Here is a 13,604-nt window from a genome sequence, read left to right as displayed (position 1 = left end):
GAGAAGTGGCGTTGACGATGTAGGAAAGAAAATCGAGAACTTGAAATTAAAAGTAAAGACAACGAATTTTGGAGTAGTGTTTAGAACAACCGTAACGTTTGCTGGAGTAAATTAGGGCAGTTTAAACTACCTGTAAGCGTGCGCATGATGCCTAGACCCTGGCGGCACCATCGGCTGCGTAAACCCTGCCTTGGAAATGTTCTTCCACATCACATACAGAATGGCAGCGCAGATTAGGCTATATTCGATCGTGCAGGGGAAGAGGAACGGGCTGGCATCTTGGACCAACGACCCCATTATGTTGGTTCTCCTGCACTCGAACATGTGATGGGGTCCCTTCAGTCCCCTTGGGATCCTCACCTGACCGCCATGATGGTAGTACACATGACCGCCGAAATGGAGATTACCCTTCCCACCTAATTAGATTTGATTTTTAGTAAAAACGCGGAGCTACAATTGCTGCTAATGATACGCAAACAATTTATTGTTAGTGGAATCCAGAAAATTACATGCATTAGCTTTTGAAATTTAAAGTTTCATTCACAGCTTCATTCAGCTCTCAGTCAACATGCAAAGCTAAAATGTCCGCTAGCAGCGCGCCGACAATTTATTGTCAATTGAATTTATAAAATGATGTTTACAATGATGTTTACTCAGGTAAAAGTTTGTTACACACGACGCCTTGGGATCGCATGCAACAGCTTCGGCAAATTCAAGTTTCATGCACAATGTCATTTGACTTTTGATTCAGTAAATTTGATCGAAGCTGACAATTTATTTCAATAAATATGCAAAATTATAAATTCCGACAAATATATAAACGAACAATTTACTGGCGACTGAATTGAAAAAAATGACGACTTTTAATCAGGAAAACGTTTGTTAGGAGTTCTGTCTAAGGGCCGGATGCAATAGCTCTAAGAATCAACCAGTCATGCCGAACTTTAGTCGCAGTCTGCGTGGGCGTTACGAACCGTACCTAATCTGTGGGAGATTCTCAACGAGCCGTTCTCCGGGTTGTAAAACGTCAGTATCTCGTGTTTTGTTTCCTGGACCAGGACATTCAGCCAGACGGACAGATTCGTGCCGATCATGTGCATCAGTCCGAAACGCGCGATCACCCGATGACGATAAACTTTCATTTGCTGTCGAAGGAAACTGTCTTTTAAGATCCATTATTGTCACCGTCATCCTCTATGAACGCAGGGAACTTCAAAGAGGGAGTCTCGGATTACTGAAGTTCCCTTTTGAAGTCGCGAAGCAGGAAGTCTTTAGATCTTTTTTCTGCTTCTTTAAAAGCAGACGAGAATAGGTTTCAGAAAATAGATAAGTGCATCAATTTCTGTAAAGCTTTGTGCCTTAAAGAAATTTTCGCGATTATTACATTTAAATAGCGCAGGGACAGACTATCACTGGACTGCAGATTTTATACATTTATGATTCCATTTAGAACAACTGTAGAAGGAAATATTCAGTCTACTTTCAATGAAATTTTTAAGACAGTCGATAAAATATAAACAATCCTACAAATTGATAATCCTAAAGAATCGTTTAAAATTGAAAGGTTCTGATCTTCGAACTTCTCTCGGATAATTATAAATTTAAAAATGTTCTACAATATTTTATATCTTTCGAATGATGAAAAGATTTAGAAAAAGGTCAATGAACCTACAATTCAATCTCCGAAGTCCAAAAGAAGTCTCAAACGAATCAAGGATTCCGTATAAGAAGGAATGGAAACCTTTGCGATTGAAACTATCGATAGTCTTCGCTGTCTGGACTAGTTCTTCCAAACGACAGGCAGCGTTTGCCACGGATCAAGGGACAAAATTCCCAGTGCACTCTGGGACCGACAGCTAGCGCAGCCGAGGAATAATTTGATTCTCCCGTGAGTCTGTTGGCCGCGAAACGTCGGGTCAGGTCGGGTCGTTAAACGTTGAACGATCGGCGTCCTCGATCGAAGAGGCTCTCTCGAGAAGTTTTAATCAAAAGCGGTCGAGGACGGCGCGAGATATTCATCTGTCCGGGGCAAAGGAAAAGAGCAAAGCGGCTAGGAAGTAAAGCACCGGACTCTGCTCGCGTTCCAGCATTAGTTTCAGGGTTGTTCACCCTTCCGCTTCATTAACCTCTCGGCGGAAAGGCTCTTTTCTCTCGGTTTGCATCAACGCTTTCGCTCTTTCGTTAGGCAACGCGTTACGCGAACCGATTTCTACAACATCGGCGAACTCTCGTTTTCTCTCTCTATCTTTTTCTCGTTATTTTTAGACCCTTCACCTACTGGAAGACGAGTGGCTCCCCTTCGCGATTTCGAGGGAGTCCTCGCGCAGTCGCTCGGCGAAAAATTGCACTGTGAACCGAGAGAACTCGCTGTTTTCTGCGAAAATGAAACAGACCTCTCGCGATTATCGATCATCTTCGCGGCTCTGACGATCCCCCTCCCTGGATTGACCCAGTCGACGAAACCGGGGATTGAAAAGGTTCTGACAATAACTGTTTCAAATTGTTATGTAACGGATCTGGCTAAAACAGTTCTGACGAATCGAAAAATCTCATTGGACAGTGGTGCCGGTTATTAAATTTTGTTATTAAAAGATAAACGAAGTAAAAAAAAAGGAATACAAAAAATGTTTTATTTGATAAGTATGAAGTTAATTATGCTCGTCATCGTAAAAGTAGAACGAAACCCTTTTATCGATTTCAGAATCGAAACCAGCACGAATCTCAGTTTAATTCGGTATGCTCTGCAGCGGTTATAAATATGTTTTCGGGTGCTGTTTAAATTGCGGAAGTTGTTATTAATTCATTCGATTATTATTGAAAGAGAATTTTTGAGAAATTTATAAAGCGTTCCGATTTTATTTAAAGTTCAAGAATTATTATTTGAAGCAGTATCAATCGATTTTATTTAAATTAGAAAATTTGCTAGTCAATCAGCCTTTTACTATTTCAGGGAAGAATTTTTTAAGGATTCAAGGGTTTAAGGATTTATAAAGCAGTGTCGTTGGTTTCTATTTAAGTTACGAGAGTATTATTATTTATTAGTAATTAGTATTATTTAGAACAGTCTCTTTAGGAGTCTCCGAGTTGCTTGTATTCAAATTACGAGAGCTGTTATTCAATCATCCTTTTAGTATTGATCAAAAATTTTGCCGAGTCTTATAGAATACTATCGTTTAATTCTATTTCAATTACAAGCTTCAGTATTCAAGTACCCTTCTACTATGTTAAAGCATTATGGATTCGTAAACCTGTATCACGAACATTAAAATATTGCATAAGTATTTATTATGGCTTTGGACAGCCAAATTAGGGGTTGGAAGCACCCTTTCGACATCGGCGCTCTTGCAGCTATTTGGGAAATTATGACAGATCAAAGGGGTCCCTAATTACAAAATTGGTTTTTCATGTTCAATAATACTGATTTGATAATGTAAGAGCCTCTTCGTTGCCAAATGCTCATCTCAAGTGCAGTATCAAAATTGCACATCAAAGTCTATCTGCTATTTATGATGGGTATACTATACATACATGTTTCATTAAAAACCATTACTTTCTCAAATCGTTTCATAATAGTTGCTATATCCATTCTTTAAAATTTGTCCAGGAATCGTACTGAATTCAAATAATAACTCTAATATTGCTAATATTGCTAACAGTTGCTCATCTGACATTTTTCATTTTTATTGCGTATAAAATCTGTCACCCTGTTTTTCTAATTTTGTGTAAATTTTTAATATATCGGCTGCCATATTAACTTCTTAAAATTTGAAAAAGTTGCTACCCCTCTTTTCAAATGTCCTTCTCCACCAAAAGGTCACGTCATGCATATTAAAATAAAAGTTCCCTAGTCTAACATTTCGTAATTATACACATTCTCGTAAGGGAAAAATTTAATTCAACCTTTGCGTCTTAACTCTTGTTTAATTTTTTATGAAGACAGTCCTTGGCAACCCTCGAGGGTTGCTATCCCCACTTTCCAGAAGCTTTCATCCACACAACTCTTTAGACAGATCCCAGTAACCAAATAATCACCAGAAACGACCCAATCGAAGTTCTACTCGTAGTAATCTATCATCTCACCTCGTTGTTCAGAAATATAAAGTACATCTGAATGAAGATGAACGCCATCCTGGTCGCGGGCGTCAGGGCCAGCATAATGTTGTGGCACTTGGTGTTCTGCTCGAGCTCAAAGTACTGTCCGAACTCGAGCCCAGAGTAGATCATCGAGCCGATCCCGAAGGCAACGGCTCCCATTCTCAGGTAGAAGCTGCCATAATGTTGCGCTGGCCTAACGGCGGTGATGTGAGGACAGGCGACGTCGGCCGCGTCGCTATCGCCGCCGGCGCCGCTCGACGATCTCGACGAGTCCAGATCGCACACGTCCTTTTGCTTCTCTTCTCATGCAAATTTATGGTAATCGGCCGGTTAAGATTAATGCGACTTTATCAGGGCCCCGCTCGTCGTCGCCGAAAGTGGATCGAGGAGCTAGCGAGCTTTCGGGAATCTGTGCAAAGCTGATTTCCGCTGAGCGATTCTTTCAGCTCGATGTGCCAGGCAAGGATTCGGATTAGATGTAGAATTTCAAATCTACGCGGTGCTAATCTGTTGTTGAAGTCAGTGTTCCGTGGAGGATTATAACTCTAAGACGGCGTTAATGGGTAGTCGTGAGAAGTTTCACAATGTTGGCGTGAAGTTTTCATTTTGGGACGTTCGGCTTGGTGATCGCGATGTGAAATTCAGTGAGGCTATTGATGGACGAAGCGTGGGTGCTAGACACATTTTTCGAAACTTTCTCGAGGATGCTGACACACGTTTTTAATTTTGGTTTGATGACAGACAGAATTGTTGTGAATATTGTGAATGTTACTTGTGGTTATACAGTCTTCAAGTAGGCTGTTGAAACGACTTTATTCAAATTTACACTGTTAATTGTATAATGTGCATCGGTACAGATATTTGCAATACAAAATGAAATTGTAGTGGTACTTTTTTTAGAGTGCTACAATGGATCCTTGAAGTCTTCTTTTAAGTAATAATTCGTTAAAAAATTAATGAATAATATTACGCGAGTCGATTTAAATCGTGGCGCCTATTGAAAAATTGATTAAGATGTAGCTCACAAGGGGATATCGACAGCTTGAAACTTCGGAACAACGTGCAGCTTTGCACAAATTTAAAGTATGCAATTTTCATTTTACTGAAAGACAATAATCTCAGGTGGGAAAATCTTTAGTACTTAGCAAACTCTGTGTAAGATACAAGAGATAAGTTAAATTAAACGTAAAAATCTTCAAAATTCACCACCATTTTGAAAGTCCTCTTAAAAATAAACTTGCATGGACTTTCACTACTATGAAATCATTCCAATTAATGTTTAACGAACATTGTACTCGAGGAAACAAAAGTGAGTAGGTTGAATACAAAACGGTAAATGCAGAAACAAAAATTCAACAATGCTGTCGAACTATTTCCCAATTATTAAACATGTTAAGAACGAAAATAAATTTTCATTTAATCCCTGTTTATTGCAATCAACGTACAAAATTCTTATTTTCCATTAGCCACAGCAGTTAATGACCAGCGGTTCTGTTAACAGCATTGTCAGCCTATAATCAATGTCGACAGCGCAGTGAGAGCGTAAGAAAAGAGGGGAACGATCACGGGAGAACGTAGTCGTTCTCAGAGATCGGAAAAGCCCGCGTAGAATGCCATAAGTGAAAGCATTGCTGGTCTGTACACAAAGGCTAGTAAAACAACACGCGGCAGAGCTATCCAACCCGTTAATTCAAGGAGAAATTTCACACGGATCGGCTTGGCGAGTAGCACCCGGCGAAAACGAAAAGAAAGGGAGCAGTGTATGTAAAGAATCATGATCAACTTACTTGACTTCGGTTTCGTGTCTCGTAGCAGCGTGGCGTACGTGTAGACGAGGAAGATCATGCTGCCGAAGTACAGGTACAGGTAGAACCCCTCGTAGAACGACGGCGGGATGTAGGTGGATATTACTTCCGCCATGGGAAAGGCGATTCCCATGACGACCAGCAGCTTTCCGTACAGGGCGCTGAACGTCGTCGCCAGGGCGTCGCTGCCGAAACAAGCGGAAATTATGCCTGAACGAGGTGTTTCTGTCTTTTACTCGGAACAGAAGGGGATAGGGTTCGACTCCTTCGATAAGGAAATGGGACTATTTCCGGCGCCTACCTGTTGTGAGTTACGTCCTCGAGCGTCTCACCGCGGTTTCCGGTGTCAACGTTCAATGAACGAGCATCGAGCGACATGCTGATTTAGCCACTGGTTACAGCTCAACTGTCTTTCGAAAGTCTTTTTTCATGAACAAGCTTCAGAATTCAGATATGAGCTTAGGTTTCTTTGGAATTTAGGGGTTGGAAACGTGAATCGATAGAATCCGGATTTCATGCATTCATAACGAAAATGTGGAATTGAAAATATGCAGGAAGGTTCGGAGTATTCCAGACTCTCGATATGTTACATTGCTGATCGAAGTATTCATTTTTTCAATCGTACATTAAATGAGGCAAGTTTTGCAGCGATGTATTTTGCAGCAAGAAAGGTAAATGAACTATGGGAAGCTTTAGCTTATCTGCTTCTGTTCCGTTTAAAAAATTGTTTGAATTTTCTAGGATTCCCGTGGACGTTGAAGAAGACACAACCATTGAGTTAAACGTGCCAGGATGAAACGAAAATGAAGATATAATAAAACTTACGGTGTAGAAAATTTCAACTAATTTTCCAATAACCTTACAATTGTCTAGGATTCTTGTAGCTATTGAATCTACAGCAAGAAAATCAATTCCGTCAGAGATCGAGCAAACTAAATGTCGGATCAAATTGTCTTTCAATTTGCAATATAGAGAATTTCAACCAATATGAACCATTTCAGGATGCAAGGAGTAAAAACGAAAGTGTTTGAAAGATTATATATTATATAAGTTATAAGTTCCGTTGTGTGTGTTCCGTTGAATTGTGAGATCAATGAAATCATGTTCAGTGTGGAAATAAGATTGAAGCTCACGGGCAGATCTCCGATGTACGAAGCGTTAATGGACAGGCCGGAATGTTAATTCGTCGAGGCAGGTATGGTGGATGGAAACGGTTTGTTCTCAAATGAAAAAGTTAAACGACACGGTTCCCCGAACGAAGCCTCGGTGCAGATACCATTGGCCGCAAATACACCCACCCCCGTAAGAATTGGCTCAATTACGGGTAATCGCATACGGTCGGCCGTGCGCGCGCGTGTGTTTGATTCATAAAGTACCGGTAATTGCGGCGCAGACGTCGCTCAGGATAACCCGGAGGATCACGTGAAATTTCCGTGGTGACACCGGCACATATTCCCCCCTTCTTGTTAATTCGCGTGGAATGGAAACGAGTCAAGATGGAATCTCGGACGATCATTATTAAGCTGATCATTATCAAACGACAACCGCGGCTTTTAAACTCAATTGACGGCTCGGTGAATCTGTGGCCAATGATCCACTGCACAAGATAATGCACGGCAACGTAAGTTGCGAGAGGATTATCCCTTGGCGGCCGTATGTAGTACCTTTATGAGTTGCTGAATTTTGATTGATGCAGTAATGTTGTTTCTTTGATGGATGATTGGTTCTTGAACGCTGATCTACGACCAACCGAATGGCATTTGTTCGTTTCAGAAATCGTTACATGAATGATTCACGGATGAAACTTCACTGATCTTCAATTTGAATTCGATTAAACAAATTACATATCTTTTTAAAATTACAACGCGATCAAATAAAAATTAAATGTTCTGGTTTTTTTCAGAAACGAGCAGCATAAAATTTGCATACTAAATCTGCAAATTTACCACAGTCACAAGAAATGTCTAAGTTAATTAATCTTACCGGTCCCATTACTGATTAAAAGATACGATTTATGATGATTACTTAAACAAAAGGTAATATAAGTTTATTAGGTTGTATTAAAAAATCGAAAGAGATTAGGGCATTTATCGAGTATTACGTGAACTCATGGTGCAATCGAAGGATTGTCAGGTACACACGCACGTGTTTCATCATACAAGTGATTGTTAAGTACAAGTGAACGTGCATCGTTGGGTGCACATCAGGTGCACGTGCACCAAGCGTAAGTTTTGACCCAAAAGACCTCTTGTTTGGATCATTTACAGTCGTGTTTGCTCTTCTGAATAGGAGCAACACCAAAGTTTGCCTTTCATGTAAATTCCACTCACTATTTGCTTGCAATATCGCATTTTTTGATTTCGTACGTCTATACACAAATATAAATCATATAAAATGAATTTTTACTTTATTACTGTAGTTAATAAACGAATCAAAGAATAATGACAGTCCAAGCAGAAATTAAATCACGATACAGACAGGACATTTGGTACACGTGTACTCAAAGTACGTACAAAATTATACGGTATCAACTGAAGCTTCTGAAAGAATCTCTGTATCTTGTTTACACCAAGGATTATCGATCACTCAGCGTAACTATCATCACACAACATCGGTACAACATCTAAAATGGCCAAGTTCAAGAACCAAAATAGTTTGTCACAATTTTAAAATCAACCCATGTACGCCGAATGCAGGGTCATTTTGATCCGCGAGCAACAGGACACTAGTTTCCGGCACAAACTTTATTATGAGGCAAAAAAAACCATTCGTCTTTCGAGGGTTAAGAGATCGAATAAAATCGAGCCCGTAAAATGGAAGCAAATGAATCGCGTCATGGTCGATACCGAAATCCGGCAACGACGAATCTTGTCCGCACCGCCTCGCACCGGTAATCGTTCGAATACTAGTAGTAGTTTGAAATTCATTGGGTACCCCTCGCTACAGGTCACGGACGTCGTTAATTTACGTCTACGTAACCCATTTTAACGCCTGTGCCCCAATCGGAAACGGCGCAGGTACTCCAACGCCCTAAATTGCTATCAGACGATGATGAGAAGATTCGAGGCTGGTGTATGAAAGATACGGGATTCCCAGATGTCCGGGGAACCCGATCGAACACAGAACAGAGGCTAAACAGAGCCAAAGAAACACAGAACTATAAAGACACGAAGAGACACAGACAGAACAGGCGCAGGTATTCCAATCCCCTAAATTATCATTAGATAAGGGTCGGTGAATTCGGGGCTGATCAGGGAAAGAAACGAGATTCCTAGGTGTCTGGAGAACCCGATTTTATCCAGAACAGAGGATAGACAGGGACATAGAAACAGAGAGACAGAAGAAGCGCGGGTACTCCGAACCCCTAAATTGTTATCAGACGACGATCAGCAGATTCGAGGCTGATCAAGCAAATAAATGGAATTTCTAGATGCCTGGAGGATCCGATTGCAACGAGAACAAACGATAGAAAAAGAAAGAGATGGAAAAAGAATGAGAAAAAAGAGAGAGGTAGAGAGAGGAGGAAAAAAGCAATAGAAAAATGTTTGGCTCACTTACCATCCGAGCTTCTTCCACTTCCGGTCGTCGGCGGCATCGAGGAAGGTCGGGACCGGGTAGCAGACCGCGGAAATCGGCTGTGAGGAGCATGGCAAGGCCAGGGCGAACTGGGGTTGCCGATGATGGGTGTGGGAGGGTGAGCTGCTGCTGTGTCTAGACAGCGTTTCCGGCGAGACGATCACCGCGGACGGCGAAGCCGGCGACGGCAGCGCGGCCGGCAGTCCTGGCCAGCTGCAACCAGAGAGAACCGCGTTTCCTCATTATTCCTATCCTGTCCTTGGCCGATCGATTCGTCGTCGGTATCGGCGGCTCAATTACCGAGATAATTACGGGCCGCGATGCCAGGGGTACCTGAACTACGTCAATAAAGCGATACACTTTCTCTGTCGTTCCCCCTGTCAACCACGCGACAACCACCACCAGCTCCTTCGCTTCCGTTGATCCTCGCGGTTGCATAACATTATTTATAGGGTCACTATGTTTCCAGAAAAAATACAGTTGAACAGATCGGAAGTGTTTATCTCTTAGCAATCGCTTCGTCGCTTTAACCTTTGACTCGTTCAGATTCACTTTACTCCTTCAAATGTGTCTACTTGCTAAGCTGGTGGCGCACTTGTGTATAATCGTTTCATTATTTTTGGTTACGTAGTAATGGTCACTTATCCTCGAAATGTAAAACTGCGCTGGAAATTGCATTAATCAATTACGCTCATTTCCAGACTTTTGGACCAATATCCAGTAAGGAAAATACAGATGGTCGGAGGGGACATGAGACACTAAAAATATTGACAACCTATATTATATATATATATTATATATAGTAATTAACTAAAAAAAAAAAAAATAAAAAATAAAAAGAATCTTCGATCGATGTCAATCATGTATTGTCAACAACGGTAGACATTTTGAAATGTATTAATAAACACAGCTTACATAAACACACGGTATGTGCTGATCTATTCAGGCCAATGCTCGCAGTAACAGCAAGATGATTACTATTCCTATTCTGAATTTTTGTTATAACTTCTTAATAAAGCTCTATATGACCTATGTTTACATAACATTTTTTTCTTACTTTGTGCCATAGAATACACTAACAAAGTTTGAACATTAAAACCTGGGGCACCCTGTATATATAAATAAATTTAAATAAATAAATTTAATAGAAAATTGAAATATTCAGCATTATGTATTTTAATTTTCTATTAAATTTACTTAAATATTAAACTTTCCTTTAGTTTTGACTGTGTTGAGGATTCTGATAAATACATAAACATAAAATACACTGTAAGTATGAAGTAATATATATTCTATTGTACGTTATGCTATAGAACGTAGCAACCCAATCGACAACAATTTTCCTAGAAGTTTTCGTCTAGGTCTAGTTTTGGTAATTCAACGATCGAGTTTGGATTGCTCGTCTACTTAGAAGCAGCAATTGTTCCTGTGCATTCAGAAACTTAATGGCGGCGTTAATTTACTCCCAGAGACGACCGTATCTTCCAAGTTCTTTGTCGTTGGAACATAGGGAGCTGGAAAGTTTGGAGTTAACGAGTACCATGGGTTGGAGGAATGCTTCCTGAGATAGTTAGCTAGATTTATGCGCTCTTGATTGAACCATTTGCATTCAGAACCATTTGCACGCGCGTTCAACTGCTTAGTACGGATGAGTTGATAATTATACAGTCGTTGGTAGACTGCGGATCTACTTTTACGCATTCATAACCTGCAATCCCCCTTTCCCCCAATCCATTCAACAAATAAAACCAACTTCGGTTGAATTTCATACAATTTCATGTCAGTTTTATCTCACCGAAACCAGTGGCATCGAAATGAAATTTGATTACGTTGCAGTCTCGTGACAATTCACATTCGCATAATTACTATCGTCGGCACGTTCCCAAATGCAGAGTGCATCCGTCGAAAAAATACATTATTACTAATAATTACTATCTTATGGAATTTTATACGCTCATAGATGACATAAACTTTCAAAGGAGATATATTTATCATTATAATGGACGTCTATTTAAGCTCTACGTTGTAAGACAATCAATGGCGAACTGTGTTCCTTTTTTCGAAAAATAAATGCACTAGAACGTAATTTCTGCTGAGAGTACTTTCAACCTAAGGAAACCTTTAATACAATAGATTTAATTTCATTCTACTAATAAATCGAGTGCTCCTGACATCAAATATTTTTTACAAAACCTCCTGCATCTTCGTGTCTTATCTCAGGAGAAGAAATCAATTATAAAAGAAGGAAAGACGAAGCAACCGCCTACGTTCTCTAAACTCCTCCACCTCATTAATTCTCTACACTTAGCATTAAGAATTAAAAGTCTATTCCTTTGAATCACAACAGTTCCTTAAATTTCAATCGCCACGGTTACCTTCTCGGTATCTCAACGAGTCCATTACACGATTGGACTCGACGCGATTCAATCGGGAGCCGGTAGAACGTTCCCGGTGTTCGAGCAGCGCTAATTAAATGAGGACCCCAGGACCGCCCCGGGCGACTCAGATTTAATCGCTCCCCCTGTTTCCGTCAATCGGATTCTTCGAGTTCCCACACGCGTCCAAAGTAAAAAAGAAGAAGAAGCAGAACGCGCGGAGCCGGCTCGCGTCGGACCGAGTCCGCGGTCCTCGTAATTCGTTTAACAGAGTTTCCGCTGGCGGCTCGCCCATCGGAGATACGCTTCAACCGGTGAGCTGTAGCAAGTTTCGCAGCCGTGAAACTGCCTGTCGTTGCCTCGTTAAATCGCGGCGACAAATGGTCCGGAAAAGTTTACCGTTCTACGGCGCTCTGCGATCGTTGCCCATTTTTGCGAAAAAGCAGCGGAACTTTTGATAGGATTAAGCCCGAATCCATCAAACACTTAACGTGAGTGACTACACGCAGCTTCATGAAAATGGGAAAACCGAGTTTATACAGAATTTGTAATAATGAGTTCTTGAATAAGGAAATTGATTTAATCATTTCTATTTCTAGTGTTTGTACTATATTTGTAGTTTTAATTGTGAAACAAGAAATCGGTGATTCGACAGTGGTAGATCTAGTGTTGACACTAAATAATAGTACAGATTGCAATGTTCGGCGTCATTTAGGCAGTTGTTCAGCTATTTTCTTTAACATATCCATAATGACGCTACATTCATTCCTTTCTTCTTGGAGAAAGAAGGCACACTTTCTTTGTGAATAGATAATGGATTTTATGCATTTATGACAAAAATCAGTAAATGAAATAAAAAACTGTAGGGACACTAGAAAAATCTAAGAAGATTCTAAGGAGAATCTAAGAAAAAACTAAGAAGATTTTTCTAGTGTATTAAATAAAAAATAAGTGCATTTAGCTTTCATTTCTTGCAATTGATACAAGAATATGCAGTCTAATTGTCAGATTTGAATGATGTGAATCTGTATAGAGCATAACATACAAAATATTGAAGAATAAAATAAAAACTTTTCAATATGAAAACATATTCTCCGACTTTTCACTGTATATTTTTCCCTTACTCTGCAACATTTTGGCTTCCATTTAAAACAAGTTTCGCCACCGTATCTAAACTCCATTAAAAGTTGTGCGATTTTATCAGAAAACCGTCCAGCATCGTTACGGGTCGCAATTAACCGCGAGAAATATTTCTTTCGTAAGGTTTCTATTAATTACTCGGTGAAACCACGAGTTGCGAGTAATTAGAGGGCGTAACTTTTTTAATTTCCTCGATTAAGCAGCTCGGACGCCATCTTTCTCTGACCATTCGTCGGAAGAGAGCGGAAGAGTTAATTTCTGGAGGGTTTCCGTTACTTTTCAGGTAGAATGGACAGCTCGACTTCTCGCGCAGTTTTACCTGGGAAATGGTGAATGCAAAGTGTGTCACCAATGCGGGCCATTTTACCAACTTCAACATCGCGCGTTAATTGAACGCGAAGAGCTTGCAGCGCGGTAGACCCGCTTGGAGAGCAATTAAGAAACTTTTAATGGGGGTATGTTGATAGTGTTTCGCGTGCTCTTTTTGGGCTCTCGTTAATCAGAGGAAGGAACCGAAGTGTTAATGATTGCTATCGATGCATGCGAGTTCAGGACGCAAACTATGTTCTGCTTCACTTAATAATTTGTGAACATTCGAGTGAAAATTTAATAA

General features: G+C 40.3%; 1 protein-coding gene across 5 annotated transcripts in view; it reads right to left on the bottom strand.

Moving 5' to 3' along the window:
- LOC117227007 (proton channel OtopLc) overlaps positions 1-13,604 on the bottom strand; it is a 45,023-nt gene that overhangs the window by 5,635 nt on the left and 25,784 nt on the right. For 4 of the 5 annotated variants that reach the window (XM_033481870.2, XM_033481852.2, XM_033481880.2 and 1 more), the window contains 5 exons: positions 9,459-9,689; positions 5,883-6,085; positions 4,081-4,394; positions 980-1,145; positions 131-416 (listed from right to left, as the gene is read on the bottom strand). In XM_033481870.2, coding sequence (XP_033337761.1) covers positions 131-416; positions 980-1,145; positions 4,081-4,394; positions 5,883-6,085; positions 9,459-9,689 — 1,200 coding nt within the window. The remainder of the gene's footprint in view (positions 1-130; positions 417-979; positions 1,146-4,080; positions 4,395-5,882; positions 6,086-9,458; positions 9,690-13,604) is intronic. The other variant, XM_033481902.2, reaches the window with a different exon arrangement.

Source organism: Megalopta genalis, chromosome 3, assembly GCF_051020955.1.
Source record: "Megalopta genalis isolate 19385.01 chromosome 3, iyMegGena1_principal, whole genome shotgun sequence".
In the NCBI taxonomy this organism is placed as follows: domain Eukaryota; kingdom Metazoa; phylum Arthropoda; class Insecta; order Hymenoptera; family Halictidae; genus Megalopta; species Megalopta genalis.
This window is presented reverse-complemented; position numbering and strand designations above follow the sequence as displayed.